The following is an 18,926-nucleotide window of genomic DNA, read 5'->3' as shown; positions in this document are numbered from 1 at the left end:
GCTAAATAAATTATAGAAAATAATTGAAACATACAAATTTTCACATATTGATAACAGATGATTATAAATGTGAGGGTTGTGGTATGGAATATATATACAATCGATTCGGTATTGGATAATGCCAGAAGTTAAATATGGTTTTGCATGGGGAATTACTTTAGACGCTCTGGGGATATAAACGTCTGGATCTCGATTCAGTTTCGGTTCATGTCTTCTAATGTTGATAATACATTTATGGATATCTAAGATTTTTCATAATGCTAGGTTCGCACTATCGTGCGTTACGATAGGATTATGCCTTATTGGGTTCACGATCTGGTACGTGCAGATACGTTTGGATACGTTTCGATACGATCAACACGATTGCAACTTTTGCCAGCAACATTTGCCAGCAACATTTGATCAACCCCGAAAGGATCATCACGATTACTCCACGATTGCAGTCGTAGCGCGAATCGTGATAGTGGGAACCTGGCGTTTTGGGGCCGTTTTTATTAGCGTGTTATAAGGGGGGATAACTCTATAGCGACTAAAGTCCCTGCTATTCATTATTGATCATTCTTGGCACAGGTTCGTCTATTGAATACAAGCACGCCATTAATTCTGAGTCAGTTGACATTATGCAGCAGTTCCAACCAAGGATTGTGAAATCACCTGAAAGGAAAATTCCTGTGAATCTTGGAATAATCACTGGAAGCTATAAGTTTGTCATCATGAGTAATTCTCTGAGTCATACACTTACCTCATGGTGGTTTGTTAAAAATATATGAAGTGTCGCGATTCGGTAATCAAGAATGGGTTTAATGCAAAGATGAAAGGTGCCGTGAGCAGATTATGAAGAGACATTTCTTCCAGAGTCAAACAACTTTAGAATTTGTAAACCAGTGATTGTATTTCCATATAAACTGTGTTGTGTTTTTAACTTTAGAATTTGTAGCTGTAGCTTAATGAATGCTAAAGATGGACAGAGAGTATGCTTACTCATTTCGAACTTTGCCTTGGGAACGCCAGTTAATTTAGTATACATTTTACTATGCAAGACCGCGTCCTAATGCGTTAATTAATCTTTTAGCTATCAGGGAACTTGATTATGACAACCGTTTACTATCGATGGTACTATAATTTATTCATTAAATCATGTGGACTTATTAGATTTCCTCGCCAACCCCGTTCCAAGTGAAATTCGGTAGTTAATAAATGAAATGAAATGAAATGAAATGAAATGAAATGGGATTTAACGTCCAACTGTTCTGCTCCGAACTGGGCTAATACAGTGTGCTATGAGGAAATTTTGCCCGAACAGCGGCACTACTCTTATATCGAATTCCAACTGCCAAGGGATCGCCCTGCATCACTGACTGGGGGGGGGGGGGCACGCTGGAAAATCTGGATGAACTTTCCCGGCCAATGCAGGGATCGAACACCCGACCTCCAGGCTAGCGAGCCAGCGTCTTACCCATTTAGCCACCGTGACCCCAGTTAATAAAGGGAAGCACTTTAATAAAATGCAGACTACAGGTCTGCAATAGACCTGAAGTACCCTCCAGTCATATATTTTACGAATGTGAATTGTCTTTTTAATGTAAAGACCACAAGGCGCCGACAGGTGATTAAGAATTATAAATAATCCAGATAAGCTTATGTAACTTTTATCGATTGTATTTTTAAAACGATAAATGAGTTTCGTCTGATATTTATTGTAATCTATGGCGACAATCGTCTGAATGGCATAAAAAATATTACTGCCAAACGTGTTCATGTAATAAACACAAATAAGTCTGGCAATAGAACAAAAAAGCATATCACGATATCTGAATGAAAATAAATAAGGGTTGGTAACTGTTCAGCTATTCATTTCTGTATTAAAACTGACATGGTTTCACGACTTATGGGGCCACCCTGGTTCAGCGAGTTAGACGTTGGCGCACTAACCAGGAGGTCTCGGTGTTGGTCGAGAAAATTCCTCTTGATATTTCACTTTAACTGTGGTGCAGCACATTGGTGAGCTGCCAAGGAACAACCGATGTCCCGCATGTTGGCGTGTACATGAAAGAATCCTTGGCAGTTAGAAATCCATGAAGAGTAGTCGGGAAAGCCGCTAACTGGACAAAATTTCCCTTATAGAACACTACTTGGGGTATTCCCGCCTTCAGTAGCCCGGTTGGTGCCAGAAAAGTAGGACGCTAAACCCCATTTAATTACATGTTTTCAATTCTGTATATTTATATTCAATGAACCCGAGGTTACCTTCTACCAAGTGGCCGTTCATATGTTTTGTTTTCCAGGATTGTCAATTTAGGTTCCATTGACATATTGCTTTAAGGTATTTTAAGTATTCGTCATCTGAGTATTGTTATAGACCACAACTGACCACTGTTATTTCGTTAACAGATTTAACTACGCTAGAACTTTATTATAGAAACTTACTCATATATTATTGCGCAGTTGGAATAAACCCATGATTTCTTAGGATTGTTAGGAAGGTTAAAAAAATACCTGGTAATAAATAAAATAGAGAAGACAAACAAATTGAAATGCAAAATGCATGATTTTGCATCTTCACTTTCGCCTTTTTGAATCTTGATCCTGTTTAAAGACGAAGGGAAGGTACGATGAGTTAAGTTTGTTCTGTATCTTGGTATCTTCACCTTGCTATATTTTACACGGACGCATATGGAAACCAGTTTGCAAAGATGCTAACTTAACTCTATGTTTGGGACTTGGGGTGTGGTCTATGGCACACCGTTGGTCTGGGTGATAGCGCACACAACATCCAAAAACAAAATGTATTTAGCAAAAGAGGAAAGGAATATATAAGAGATAAAAATGCCGACAGCTATTGAACACTCTGAATCTGTTACAGTTTTCAAGCAAAAAGCTTAAAGTGTTAGATTTATAAAATACTTGGTGGTAGATGTGGAATTTATCATATTAATGTTATATGTTTATCTTTTCAATATCAACACTTTATTGCTATATCTCTGTCTGTAGTAACAAAATATGTAAATTAAAAATCTTTACAAATTATCACGTTTTTGTCGTTGATGTAAAACATTTACATTATTCGGTACTTATTTTTACGTTTTGGGTATAAAATCTAAAATAGAGTTGGATATGGTTGTAATTATTGCAAATAGAACATACGTCCACGAATTCCCCATTTCTGGAGAAGGGAAAGGGGCGTGAAATCTACAGCGTCAGTCCAAAAATAAGAATTTCGACCTGACCATGCCCACTCTTATTAATTTTCTTTTTTTATCGCCGTACCATGTGCGTGTATTGTTTGTCCTATCTATTTTTCACGCATTTTTTTTTAAAATATCGAAATAATTATTCTGATCCTTTAAATAAATTATTTTTGAAGATAATATCTTTGGTGAAAAGGCAAAAATTCCACCAATTTCTGAGTAGGTCTTTAAATTATATATTTTAATTTGAGGTTAAAATTGGGATTTTCACATGTCTTGATTGTTTAACCCTCAACATTAAAAGGAACCCTAGATATTAACCGATTTGTCGGATTCACCCTATTTTAACGACTATGTTCTATTTATTTTTAAGCTTTGTGTCCTGTCTGTCTTCGTTTGAATATGTATTTTCGAGTATTAATCTGAACACTGGCTGGGGCTTTTGGAACTTGGTATGTGTACATGACCTGTAAACTTTATGCCCAGGTACATGTATAATACACTATATAAACCATGCTTTCTTCAATCACCTGTCCATATACTACAGAACGTGTAGGTGGTGTTATTAATAGATCTGACATATCATTATGTGCGTCGGTTCTGTTCGGTCGTTTTCGTCAAGTTACGTCACCTTATGGAATGTTCTATATTGCTTGCGTTTGTGATTCTATTAATAAATCTTAGATATAGTCGGAACTATTCGGTCAACTCCGTCACATCACGTGACCCAACGGAATGTACTATATTTACTATATTTATGTAATTCTAATAATAGATCTTACCTGTATATAATGGTATGTATGTAGTAGGTCACACGGGATATATACAGGTGTTTATTATTTAAAAGTAACAGTATCTATCAATAAGCAGTACACAATAAAAGCGGCAAACAATTGTCCCTATTTTACACTGTTGGCTGCTATATATAGAACAATATATTGTCGTGAATAAAAGTTTTCATTTGAGCATTATTTTGAATGTTTCTCGCATGCGCTTAAATAAGAATAGAGATTTTTTGGGAAATCGTGAATATCAGTTGAATTATTTCAGTAACGTAATTCACAGGAAAGGGGAAGATGATGTGTAATAACAAGTTCTTTGCTTACAACACAAAAATATTTTCAGTTTTATAACTGTACAAGGATCCCTCTTTTCCAGATTTTATCTGTTGAATTCTTGCTTGGGAACCGTCCATACCAATACATAGTCATATAATGTCGATCCTATTGTAATCTGGTGTAGCGGTTTAACATGGTACCTGTTTGGTTGGTACCTTATGACTTTTAGTTGTCAAAAAGTCAAAATTTGACCCCCAAAACATTATATGGGTTTTTGTATATCATTTGCATACAGGCATACTCTTTAGACCTTGTATTGAGGTTTTAAAAAATAACCTATTAGAGCTGTCTAAAGTTGAAAACGACGACACCGACGACGGAACATGTGACTATCATGTTTCGCTTCCGCGAGTCAAAAAGTACGCATTATAATCATGTATAAAAACAAATGAGTGGTGTCAAATTTATGAAACCCCGAATATTCTCCGAGAATTACGTTATCAAAATCATTCCAAAAAGTGACGTTTGGATGATAGAGAGAAATGCCCAGATATGAAAATACTTTATGTCGTAATCTGAATTTATACTTCATATACTTTAGTATTTAAAGAGGCATTATTCAAGAGGTAAATCTGCCTTGCATGTCTTTCTTTAGGCCTTAAATGTTATATAAAGTATTAATTAAACATTTATTAACATGGCAAGACCATAATCAACTGACGAGTAGAACGATTCGGTCATTGTTTGATTTAATTTAAAAATGGCGACGCGAGGCTAAGACCCGAATAACCAGCGCCGTGGTTACCATAATAAACAATCAATGCACATATCTTGTCAAAACTACAAACAGTGATTACTTAGCTCAGAATAAAGTATATTTTATCTATAGCTCTGAGTAATGACACTTGTCTTGAACTAGGCAATGTTTTGTTACCCTTTACAGAACATCCGGTTCCGTTTTTATTACGTGCAGGTGCGTAATTATTGTTGCAGTTTTATAAACATAGGTTAAATATTGGAACACAAAATGAATATACCAAATATATGGGATAATCTTTACGTCAAAATATCGTACACGAAGCATTTGATGCATATCTTTTCTCTAACATATGATTGATTTGAAATATGGACCGGCCATTATGCCGATCCAAGATTACCTTCAGTGTGGACGTATAAATTATTACTAAACCGTGGCATGTAAAGGTTTAGTGATGCTCGGAGCGAACTCCTTGATTAAACATCAAATATACTGGTCTAGTACTCGGAAATATGAGATTACTGTCATAGTTATGTTGTCACCAATATGGTTTTTGCCAAAATAATCGGGCTACACTCGCCAGGAAATGAAATAAAATGGCATGAAATGGGGTTTAACGTCGTACAGTTCTGCTCCGACTGGGCTAATAAAGATGGGAATACGCCATTCAGTGTGCTATGAGGAAAATTGTGCCCGGGCAGCGGCACTATGGCCTACTCTTATATCGAATGCCAACTGCCAATGGATATTTTACGTGCAGGCCAATGTATACACGGGATCTCGATTTTTCGTCTCATCGAATGACTTGACAGTTGTCCTTGTCAGGCCCTCCGTCCTGCACCACTGACACGAGGAAACCACGTCGGAAATATCCCGATGAACTTTCTCAGTCAACACCAGGCTAGCGAGCCAGCGTCTTACCCACTTAGCCACCGTGCTCCCACTCGCCAGAAAAGGTACGATGGATTTCTAAAGAATGTAGAAAGTCTTGGTGTCGTTTATCTGGATCGGCCTATCCTTTTCTGGGCCAGGGTGGTATGTCTCCACAGCATTGTGTACAGTGGTCTTGGAAATTCGCAAACTTTCATTTAATGGAGCCAATTCTTTACTCAATATCCTCCACAGCTTTCGACATTTCAAACACGACTTTTGTTCAGTTTAAATCAACATTGATGGCGGTATCTTACCGAGAAAGGTTGGGCTTCCGATATCCAATATTTAACACAAAATGAAAATTTTAAAATTGGCACATGAATCGTGTGCCACAATGCTTTCGAGTACCAGTTGTAAGAAGCGACTCGATGAACGAGGCTAAACATATCCCATGTAGGAGAATACTACCTTTGTAGAGTGGAATAACCAGACGCCAAAGACTGCCATTCAGTTGGACTCTTCGCGTATTTCGCCGAACATTACAGTAACACAGAAACCATTGAATTTAAATCAGTTTATATACATTCATATTACATTATTATATGCCTTGCGACCCATTTGTATCCATTTCCAGGTACAAAAGATTATAATAGCGATTTAACTCCTTTAATACTCGCTCAGAATGTGTAGGGTAAGAATTTGGGGTACTTTTTAAGGGACAAGTGGGTGTTTTTACCCATTTATTCTAATGCTTGATTACATTATTACTCTCGGCACGCCACTTTTACTAAATAAGTTCAGCTGCGTGACCAAATTATCGCCATATTAAGAATCATTTTATTCAAAAGCCTAATTAACACTTATTGTTTGGAACAATATGCAAGAAAAGGCGTTTTCGTGTGGTTCGTCAACACATTTGTTGAAGTAAATGTCTGTATTCAACATGGCCATAATTCCACTTTAATATATCGTAATGAATACCCGATTGATATATATTAATAGGAAATACATATATTGGCTAATAATTTCCTTATTATAGATAATATAGATTACCTCATACTGTCACGGGTTTAGATATTTATATAAGGGATCAGTTATATATTTAGGGTAAGTAAAACGCTTATAAAAGGTTTACTACTATTCTAAAGCCAGAGTCTATTTGGATATTTACAGAAGGACTGCGATTGCGTAACGTGCAAGAATCTAATTCGATTATTTTATGTAAGTTTAAATATGTTTAATTATTAAGGGGAAATAAAAAAAAAATCATATTCTGATGATTTAATGAAGAAATGTTTTGTGGTCGTTCTATATTAGTTGTATAGACAGTTGTTAATATTATTGAGAGATTTTTATATTTTTATTCGTATTTTTAGATTTGTGTATCTATATTAACAAATATCTTATCTAGGAAAGTATGTCTAATTGTTCAGCCTGTTGCATAATTGTCTGTACAATCCCGAATTATCTATTTAGTACATATAACAAAAACCAATGTTATCGCAGTGTCTTCAAATATAAATATCTAAGTAATATGACAAGGAAAGGGAATATAGATAAACAGAGTCGTTATCATATGTATGTTAAACCCCATTCTAGTTTATTGAAATCTATTCAACCCCAAAACGGCTTTTAATATTACAATGTTTGTAGTTTGACAAAGGTGTGTTTTGTTATTGATTATATATATGAATGATTTTGCTGAGAATTAGAGCCCCTTGCTTGGTCAATGTAGTCAGTACGTGTATGATTAAAATATCTTTCGGGTTGTATTTGTTCCGCTCATACATTTTGAAAATAGTTGTATTTGTTACGCTCATATATTTTGAAAATAGTTGAATTTGTTACGCTCATATATTTTGAAAATAGTTGTATTTGTTACGCTCATATATTTTGAAAATAGTTGTATTTGTTACGCTCATATATTTTGAAAATAGTTGTATTTGTTACGCTCATACATTTTGAAAATAGTAACTTTCGGAACAAAGGTTAAGGGATAAATCAGTTATTTTTCGATAGCAATTTTCCTACCATTTTAATCAATCTTTAGCCCCATACTTTAGACTCCCCAAATAACAGGTCCCCTAACTGGTTGATATGGGTGTGTTGGGGTGGGGGATGACCGAATGGTTAGCGCGTGCGCGTTGTATAATAAGGTCTGTCATTGAGTCAACTGAAGTGGTTTGGATTCCCTGGCTGTAGGTGACAAGGAGTAGGGTCGCATGTCCAACATCGTGGGTTTTCTCTGGGTCCTCCCGAAATGACCTGGTTTATGTCGAGTGGACGTTACCCCCCCCCCCCTCTCTCTCTCTCTCTCTCTGTCTCTCTCTCTCTCTCTCTCCCTCTTTCTCTCTCTCGATGATACGGACCGCACGTGACCTTAACACGTTTTACAACAAGGTGTTATATATAAATCACTTAATCTCGCGTGATTTCATTCAGACAAACAAATCTTTTCTCTTATAAAAACATTGGGCGAAGATCAACTCCGGGGCTCCTTTGTATGACTTTCAATTCACCGATAGATTACGTAAGTTTATTATGCTTCTGAAAGAGAAACAAATTGAAAGTAGCCAATGAAGTAATATAGTTTTTGTATGATCAGTTATTCGACTGGGAGAAGCGAGTTAAGACGTACACGCTTTTTGTGGGACAGCTTAATCTGCTATGATGTTTCGTTTTAATGTTGAAAGTAGCAGTAGGAATATTGGTCAGATTACCCGTGGCGATGTAAGTTTAGTAACACAGTTTTACTTAGATATATATGTCATTTTAAAAAAATTGTATTTACAAAACAAAGGTACGTTTGCAATATTATGAAAGAAATTGAAGGTGACAAGTCAATGAACCTTATTGTTAAATGTATGAACAGTTTTCAATCAAACTAGTGACCTCCGTTTTGTTTGTGGTTTTCGTAGTCTCAAAATAGGTCGAACGGAGTGAGTACAATGTCTTTATTCAATTATATCAATGCCGTTTATCAAAAATGCACTACAGCTCTTCAAGTATCTATAAATACTGTCGTGTGTCGTACACAGGGAAGGATATGCTTATCTTTTCAGATCATCTGATGCGACTTCCTTATTTATTTGGAAAGTTCACGAAACCAACATTTGCGGTTTATTGTTGTATATAGATGAAGCGACTATTACCTCGACGTTAACTTACACCAAGTAGTTCTGGCGTCTGAAAGTTCACAAAATAGATGTAGAGTGTACTACTACTACTACTACTACTACCTGGTGCTTTAACGTCTGCTTCCACAGAAGTGATATCGCAGACAATGTAGAGTGTCGTGCACAAGACAGATTATGCTTACAGAATCTCTTCCCACTTCACATGGCTAACAGTTTTCGTAGTTTGTGTATAATAAATCCCACACGTCAAGCCCGAAAGCGCAGCAATAAATCCCACGCGTCAAGCCCTTAATTATCTGCCAATTTGTGTATCCTGGTGACATGAGGTTTAATTTTATACCCTGTGATTCCCCTTTTGACGTTTATTTGATGCCATGTTTTATCAGACATTGATATAACCTAATCTTAGGCTCAAGTATTGTTCATATTATCACCCATTCAGCAATTCTAAGTTAAGCTGTTTTAAAACAAAAATCACGTATTATATTCGGCATTGTCTTTAGGGATCGGTCAGTCTGGTTCAGAAAAGTAGAACATTAATCGCCAAATCATTTGAGTAGGGAAGAAACCTCTTTTGGTTGAACACCTAGCCACAAACTTGCAAGGTGGCTAAGTGGGTAAGACGCTGGCTCGCTAGATTGGGAGTCGGGTGTTCGATCCCTCCATTGGCCGAGAAAGTTCATCGGGAGTTTCCGACGTGGTTTCCCCTTGGCAGTGGTGCAGAACGGAGGGCCTGACAAGGACAGTTGTCTAGTCATTCGGATGATACGAAAAAAACGAGGTCCTGTTTATACATTGGCGTGCCCGTAAAATATCCCTTGGCAGTTGGAATTCGATATTAGAGTAGGCCATAGTGCCGCTGCCCGGGCAAAATTTCCCTCATAACACACTGTATGCCGTATGCCCGTCTTCATTAGCCCAGTGGGAGCAGAACTGTAGGACGTTAAACCTCATTTCATTTCCTTTTCACAAACTTGCACGGGTTTTTTTTTATCGCAGATAATTTCTGATAACAGTTTTCGGTTGATAAAATAATCACATTCTGTCTATATGGTTATGGCGTTAAAAATAATATAAAAGGAAAATAAAGAATCGAGAACAGATCCAAAGTTGAATTGTTTGGTTATTCAGGAAATTAATAACGGTGAGTTAAGTCAGTTAAGTATTGGTAGTGTTCATGGATTAGGATAAGCAGGGTAATCTACAGGTGTCCCTTTCATTTCAATAGGGTACAACCATTGACATCCCGAGACGGATAATTACAAGCTTACAAGACCCCATCACAAGACCAAGAACAGACAATTCTAACAATAGCACACCTCTCTTTATTGGAGATTGTAGAAATAAATATGCTATCATTGTCACCTTTTACGGACTCTCTCAAACGTGAGAATTAAATGACACTGGTTTTATAACATGAAGATGAAAGGGATACTACTACATGTATATCGTCCTTTGATACCCTCATACTAACCGTTTGTTTATTTCACTGTGTTTATATTCTCAAAAACGCCAATCTATATATTAAATTCTGTAATACTTGAACATTTATTATCGGATTTCCTAATATAGATTCAGGTTAATTTCATCTTACACATTACCAATGTATGACTTACATTTTATTAATCTCCGCGTCCCTTTAATATTCGGCCATGGGGTCAAACCACTTACAGAACCTCGAGACTAGAGATTTGTAAGTTACAGAGATTGTCAAGTTAGTTGTATTTCTAAGAAGTTATGATTAATGTAAGTTATGGATTATTAGTCTTCATTTTACGTGCAACATTATAGTAATGATGATAATGTATTTTTTGTTAAGTGGTAAAATTTCTGAAATCATTTTGTCTTAGTAAATGGGTCGATTGTGCAATTCCTACACGTCACGATTAAAAATTTCTTATTTGTATTATCTATTTATACTAATATTTATGACTGTCGTTTGTTTGTCTGTCTGTCCGGACAGCGGCGATACGGTCTACTCTTGCTACGTGCGGTTTATTGCTATACCCGTGCTACGCCGGATCAACCGATAGTGTTTCATAATTGTAAGATTCAGTATTTTAGAACACCCAATAACATTCCTCGACTGATCCGTTAACATTGTTAACTAATTCATTTTGTATTTTTAAAATGGAATCTGATCATAAAGACAATACTACTTTCTAATTTTTAAAAAATAAAGTAAGGGCTGGGCATTCGATCAGTTGTAGCATGACCAATGTGCAATCGTACGATTAAAGCGAGAATTTCATATTTTTAAGTTATATTTTTAAAATTTATTAAAATAAAGCCTTAAAATAAATGGTATCTATAAACAGTCCTACCTTGTTAAAGAATAATCCTATTAATCCTATAATTCACTATTGCCAGTTGAGAAATTGGCAAAAATATCATTTTCACCTTCAAATTCAAACATTTGAAGATAGCTATTCCATGGGGAAAATAGAAAAACAAGGGAGGTAATTGTATTATTATTTCCGGTGTGAATGATTTTATAAGTGTAATAATGATAGCTATGATCGTATAATAGTGAGTTGACAACCTATTGAGCAAAAGACATAGAAATAATTATGTTTTGACTTTCTTAGAAAATATGAAATTCTCGCTTTAAGATACATGTAATAGAGGTAATGTAGGATAATGAGGTAACCCTACAGTAAAATTTAATCTGTACAGTGCAAGTTGTAATAAATTAAGAACCCCGACATGTGAAAATATTTCTATGGACTTGACATTATGACACTATTATAACGCTATTGTGTATTATCTATGTAAGACATTGACAAGAAACCAACAGATGAAGATAAACGATACAATTATTATATGTTATTTAATTTGTAATAATGGCCAGGAGGGTGGTTATCTTTCGACGAATGACTTCATTAATTTTAATACGATCGTATAGAACTAGAATACTTGTTCCATGATATATGGTGGACTTGCTGGGCGGATTCTCTTCAATTGTCAGAACAGTAATTCAAACCGCTTTGTTTTGAGAAATGAACAGGTGTGTGATTTGCATTTTTTGGAAAGTATCAAATTTCGCACGCTATTCAGATTGATTGATTAACAGTTCATTAAGAAAATAAAATCAAAATATCAACGCTAGACAATCTCCCAGGTTCGATTTTCAGTCGGATTAAAAACAAGCCCATCATCTAGATTTGGCAAAACCAAGATGTATGCGGGTGTGTTTATTTTAGGAGCGGCTTAGATCGATGGAATTTTAATTCACCATATCTGTGTAAATACTGAACGGAATTGAAGCTTTTTTGATTTGGACTGATATTCCCACTAGATATTATACGTTTAAAACGTCGTAGTGTGCAAATTTCTCTGGAATATCATAAACTTTCGTTTGTGGACTGTCGTTGTCATTAAAGTTTTTTGTTTTTGTTTATGGCCTTTTATCTTGATTGCTGTTGTTGTATTCGCCACTAAACGGTTCATTTTATTTAAGATAGGTTAGGGTCATTTCATATTTCAAAGGACCGATATTTAACGCTTATAGTTAAACCGCCAGGGGGTCGATAGTGGATATGGGAGGAAATGATGGACATAGTGTAAAAACGTGAATATTGGTGAGATATTTCAAATATAAGGTAGAAAAAAAGGTAGAGGTTTTATTCCCCTCCTTCTGTTGGCTATAAACACCTGACATCAAACTATACTATAAACTATTATTGTAAATCGTCACGTCAAGCACTGACGACACTATTCTTCGATGGTCAGTATGAAAAGCAGATAGCGGGCCAGGTAGGTGTAATTATGAGTGTTAATTCGACGTTTCGGGCAAATAAGTTAACAAAGCTTTATTTATGGAGTAGATTGCTAGTGATTTTTAGCATTACCGTATTTTTACGGTTCTCTATTCATATAAACACGGCATTTAAAAAACTCACTGATCCTTTAGTGCAAAACAACATTGTTGATGTTAAAACTACATCAGGATGTGAATGCCCGAATGGATTCGATAAATACAGTAGAAAGAGAACTGTAGGTCCAATAATAAAAACCTATATTTGTATGGAACTGGACCATATCGCCCCTGCAGGTGGTTTGACAAGTGAAAATTGTTTATTATCTACTTTATATTACTATTTGTCGTTGTTAGAAATAAGATTATCTTATGGGCATTATTTTGGACACGTCTCTTTTAATGACAATTGCCTCTGGCGATTTTTAAACCAAACCCTAATCCAAGATAGCGCTTTCTGAGAGGTATGCTTAAACATTCATTATGCAAGAGCTAAATCTGCCTATTGCAGGTTTTTCTTTAGGCCTAAAATGTTATCTAAATTATTAATTAGACATTTATTAACAAAACAAGACCATAATCAACTCTCGATGGCATCGGATACTCGAGATTTTAACTAGATTAAAACGGTTCACCATTCAAAATTTAATTTAAAAGTGTGAAAGCGAGGCTATGTCTCGAATATACCAGTGCCCTAGATACCACAATGCACACATCTGGTCAAAACTACGAACAGTGATAACTTGACTCAGAATGAAGTAATTTGAATGAAATTTTCAAAATGTTCATTTTACATTGTCTATTTTTGAGCTATTATAGCAAGAATGGTCAGCTCTTTATCTAAATCTTACATAATGTATCTTTAATATACTTTAGAACTTGTTGCTTAAAGCGTTCCAATGAATGGGAACGGCGAGTGCATGCTGTGGTGTAGCATGTATTTACGATATAGAATATGAACATTTTATACCACTTCTAGCTTGCCTGGGATGTTGTGGTACATTAGTGCATGTACTAGAAGTCAGGACAGATTCGTAATATTTCGTATGAATCTAGGAACTTTCTGTCATAGTTCATATTATTACCCACCCCTGATTTCTGCTCACTCACCACTGTTGTTGGCTTCGTAGCTATAAATGGTGTTGGATGTCATGCACGAGATATGATAGACATTGTTACTCGTCCAGGAACATCAATCTTATATCACTGGAAAGAGCTTGTTCCCAAATTGTCCCGTAAGATTTTCAGGCAAAAATGTGTTATCTGTACCCGAAAATAAGCTAAAATCTAAGACTTTTAGATCGATTATATAAATTATATGGAATTCACTTCCAGCAAATATAAACCCATCGCCACCATTATCTGTGCTAAAATCTCGTGTAAAACTTGATTATTTGGAAGCTAAGCTATACACTGTGCTTTCTGGGTAAATTTATGAAAAAAATCCCACTAAAAAAAAAACATTTATAAAAAGAACAAATAAACAAAAAAAACCCAAAAAAACCCCGAAATTAGTCTCGTTCTCATGAAGTTCTCAACACTTCATGATTGGTAATCAACTGCCACCATGTTCCTGGGCAGAATTACTGAACTGGGAAAAAACACAGAATATGCATCCAAGTTTTTCTATGTGAATTTCTACTTCGACCTAATTGTCGTGAAAAAGATAAATTGTTTCAAGGTTTTAATTTTATATAACTGTTTCAATTTTTCTGTCATAAATAACATGTTAAATAACCAAATCACGTGCTTTAAAGAAACGATTTAAAGTGGTATTACTAGTATCGTGAAAATACGGATTCGGTTTATTATTTGATAAGGGAATCATGTCCATCTTTTGAAAAAGTCCATATGAAGGCTGATCTAATGGTATTTTACTTATTTTTTACCCCAAGAATTTGCATCTGGCTACTATCGATCTCTTAGCAGCAATATATAACTTAAATGATAACTATTTTTTTTTTTTAAAAATATAAACAACATTTAAAACCACTTTAAGTATGATATCAAGTCTGTGCTGCATGAAACATTTGTTAAGTAAGAATTTCGTGGTTGAGTTTCTTATGTTTGTAAATTTGCATGCCGGCGATAGGGACAGTGCTCTGACAAGGTCAACTCGCGGTCAACACAGGTAATGTTTTGTATATTATTAATAGACCTTCATGTATTTCTAATTATTTACAACATTAACGAGGCTTATTTATCCACAGATTTCAAACGAAAGATAGCAGACGACAGCTGAATGATCAGATACAAGACTGAATAACTGAATTAATCTGAAACGAAATGAACCAATTTTAATTGTGTGATGTATTGAATGGAACGGATCGTCGATTTTAAATTGGAAAGCAGATATTCAGCCATTAATTGATATTCACTTTAAAAGATTTAATACAGTCAAATGCATTCGGAATAAATTTATAATCATGTGTGTGCTGAAGAGTAAGGAATCGCCAGGCACCCGTCCAACCGCCACAACAAAACATCATGACGTCTGTCGGTTTGAGACCCTTACGTCATCGCGATATCGACGTCAGAAGCTTCAAAACAAGTTTATGACCCACGGAAAAGAGTTTATGCAACCTGGATCATTGTATTTAGTTGGAGATAGTGCCAGAGAAGACACCCCAATGGAAGATGTAGATGCTAAACTTGCGGAGTTAGAAAAGCGGACCACTGCTCTGACCATTGTGTACGACGATTTGTTGGGACGTGCGGAGGAACTAGAAGCAAAAGCACGTAAATGCGAGGTGGAATACAGCCGTGAAAAGACGTCTTTCGATGTGATCGAAATCTTGATGCGACAAGATGGTCGTTCTAAAGCCATGTTTGATCATGTTTCGTTGTTTTTCTTCGTTTTACTCAGGAAATTACACCGGAAGGGAATTCATCTGTCTTCTACGACTGAATTGTGGGCAAAACTTGAAGACGAAAATGTCAAGAGAGCCTACCAGAACACGGTTACAAATCTTGGATTTTCAGATTCGGAAATTATGAGTTTAAATTTAATACTGGATGTGCTTCACGAAAAAGACTTGACAATCTATGTAAATCAGGATAACGTAGACACGAACAATTTAACAACTAAGTTAAAGGACTTTAACCAGGAATTCTCAGTTGACAATCCTGAAAGTGATGGTGAAACTGAAGACAATGGGGCGCTTGGAGATCAAAATACCCAAAATGAAAATTGTCAATCGTGTCTTGAAAATGAAAGTAGCGGTGTGTCTTATACTCATGACATTGGCTTTGGATGTTGTGAAGGAAAGGATATTTCGAAGTCCAAATCTAAATTCGTGGGTGATTTCGATTCTGGTAGCGGCGACACTTATTCTGTTGATAGTTTGTTATTGTATCTTCAAATACAGCGAGAATTAGATCCACTTGTGACATCAGCATTACGAAGGGCAGTAGCTGTGGCACATTGCTCATTGGATAAAAAGTCAATGGATGAAATCTGTGATACATCTACTGCCAACGATGAATCTAACACAAAATCACGTATCGATAATAATAATATGGACGATCTTGAAGGGGACGTTCAAAGCATAGTCAAAAGATGTCCTGAATCGATGATGCCGGAGACAGCCGAATGTTCTGACTCAAAGATTGATAAAGTGTTCGAAGACAATAGACCCGAAGGTTGTGGCGCCCCCTTTTTCTTTGATTTCACTACATCAACTCCTAAAACAACAACCGACAAAGATTCTGATTTCAACAAATCGAACAATGCTGTTGTTCAAAATCTGTATCGTGCATTTGATATGGATAAAGAATGTTTGGAAACAGAACAGCGCAATAGACCCAAAAAATCCACTAAAGCGAAACGGGAGAGAGACAGAAAAGAAAGTCTATGTAGGACCAATTTAGAGGTTAAAGGTAGAGACAACCCCCTTGTTGATGACATTAGCCAAGAAGAACAAAGTCTAGCATACCTTGAGACATTAATTGCGTCACAAATGCCTTGTTCAGTTGACAATGACGGCAACAATATTAAAAGCTTTCGATCATTTTTCAGAAATCGAGTGAGACAAAAGACGGCCGAATTAGTACAAAAAGAAAGGAACACAATTAAATCCAGGATTTTTAAAAATTCAAAAGCTTCCAACAACAACAAACCAAATAGTGCTAAATCCAAACTCGATGAGAATAATCAAAATAAAAAAAATATTTGTGAAATATATGAAGTTGAAGGATTAAGCGATTATGAAAATATTTCGGAATCCGAATGTACTTCCGGTGATGGATCTCTTTTCCAGTTTCAAAGTGATACTAGTTCGTGTTTGCATGGAACAGATGACGGACAATCCATTTCTTTACACGAAGAACTCTCAGAACTTGACTTCTTTCGATGTAGCTCATCTAATTCATGTATGGGGACCGACATAGTGTGTGACCCTGAAAACGTCAACGAAAAACGGGACGCGACTTTAAATTTTGCAAATGAAAGTAGCACTATTGAAAGAGAACATATTAATTTCTTTAGTAGCCCGTCATCAGTAAATCCATATGGTTATGATTTTGAGGCTGACTACTATATGCTGTGGCCAGGCCAAGAAGTCGAAATAGAAATGAAGGATCTTTCATGTGAATTATTACTGGATGATGCAGACACAAATGAATTAGATAACCACAAGGGCTTTGATGACCCTGGACATTCTTTCGAGGGGTCTTTTTTAGAAGAAATTACTTTACCGGGAACTAACTCAAAATATGATTCGTGGTTGCTATTGTAACAGTGAGGCGTTGTTTGGGTGTTACTTAAAAGATGCATTATGTAAGAATTAGATAAAGAGTTGGCTGTTCTTGCTATGATGATAGTTCAAAAATAGTTCCGAAATCGATCATGAAAAATAAATATTTTGAAAATGTCAGTCCAATAACTCTATTCTATGCGAAGTTATGAGTGTTTGAATCTTTGACAAAATGTATCGTAGATTGTTTATTATCGTAGCAATGGTATTTGATAATTCTTAAATGGCAGCGGTGTTCTAATCTACTTAAAATCGGAGCCCTCTGATGACCCATGTAATCGATTATGGGCTTGTCATGTTAATAAATGTTTAAATAATAATTTATATAACATTTAAACATCTGACATAATGCATCTTTAATCATGTTTTGAGTGTTGTGGAATTCTCAGCATCGAAATCGTGCTAAAATTAAACCTAAACTAGAAAATCTTGATTGATATATTAATATTTATATTTTAATTTGTATTATACCTACGAAACAGAAACGGGTATAAAATTATATAATAAAAAAACTAAAGAAGTGAAATGGGGTTTAACGTCGTACTGCCCTGAAACTACTGGGTTATTGAGGACGGGCATACGCCAGACAGTGTGCCATGAGGGAAGTTTTGCCGGGACAGCAGCGCTACGGCATACTCTTATATCGAATTCCAACTGCCATGCGATCTTTTACGTGCACGCCAATGGCATTGTGTACACGGGACCTCGGTTCTTCGACCCTTCCGAACGACTGGGCTCATCACAACAACTTAAGTTACTACCTGATCTTAAGATCACCATTGGTAATTCAGAAATAAATTTCTCCAAAAATGTTCGAAACCTTGGGGTCATATTTGATCCTTCTCTGACAATGGAAACTCAGGTTGATATAGTATGCCGTACATGCTATCTACGCTGTATATGCAACATCAGACTATCTCACTGCTGACGCTTGTAACTGCTTGTGAGATCATTTATTTTATCCAGAATTGATTATTGTAATAGTTTACTCTCTGGAATCCCACAAACACTTCTAGCCAAAATCCAGAAAGTTCTTAATACTGCAGCCCGAATAGTGACAAGGACAGATAAGTTTAATCACATCCACAATGTACTAGCTTCGTTACACTGGTTACCTACTGAGGTGCGAGTCAAATACAAAATACTAACATAAGTGTATAAATGTCGCAATAACGCAGCTCCTCAATACTTATCTGAACTCTAATATGACTACAACCCTATTAGATCACTTCGCTCTCAAAATAAACAGTCACTAGTTGTTCCAAGATATAACTTAAAGTCATATGGGTATAGGTTCTTTCAATTCAGCTGGTCCTAGATTATGGAATGAACTTCCACAGCAGATCAAGAATCAACAGACTTTTAATCAATTGAAATCCGCACTAAAGACTTACTTGTTTCG

General features: G+C 35.9%; 1 protein-coding gene across 4 annotated transcripts in view; it reads left to right on the top strand.

Moving 5' to 3' along the window:
* LOC126822288 (uncharacterized) overlaps nt 1–18,926 on the top strand; it is a 45,508-nt gene that overhangs the window by 17,590 nt on the left and 8,992 nt on the right. Inside the window, exons 1-3 of one of the 4 annotated variants that reach the window (XM_050551081.2) lie at nt 7,043–7,097; nt 10,013–10,157; nt 14,981–18,197. The exons of 1 other annotated variant lie outside the window; for it this stretch is intronic. In XM_050551081.2, the coding sequence (XP_050407038.2) occupies nt 15,197–17,506 (2,310 nt within the window). In that variant the 5' untranslated portion in view covers nt 7,043–7,097; nt 10,013–10,157; nt 14,981–15,196 and the 3' untranslated portion in view covers nt 17,507–18,197. Of the gene's footprint in view, nt 1–7,042; nt 7,098–8,405; nt 8,607–10,012; nt 10,158–14,980; nt 18,198–18,926 lie in introns of those variants that run through there. 2 more of the 4 variants (XM_050551080.2, XM_050551079.2) reach the window with 2 other exon arrangements.

This window comes from Patella vulgata, chromosome 5, assembly GCF_932274485.2.
Source record: "Patella vulgata chromosome 5, xgPatVulg1.2, whole genome shotgun sequence".
Classification (NCBI taxonomy): domain Eukaryota; kingdom Metazoa; phylum Mollusca; class Gastropoda; family Patellidae; genus Patella; species Patella vulgata.
This window is presented reverse-complemented; position numbering and strand designations above follow the sequence as displayed.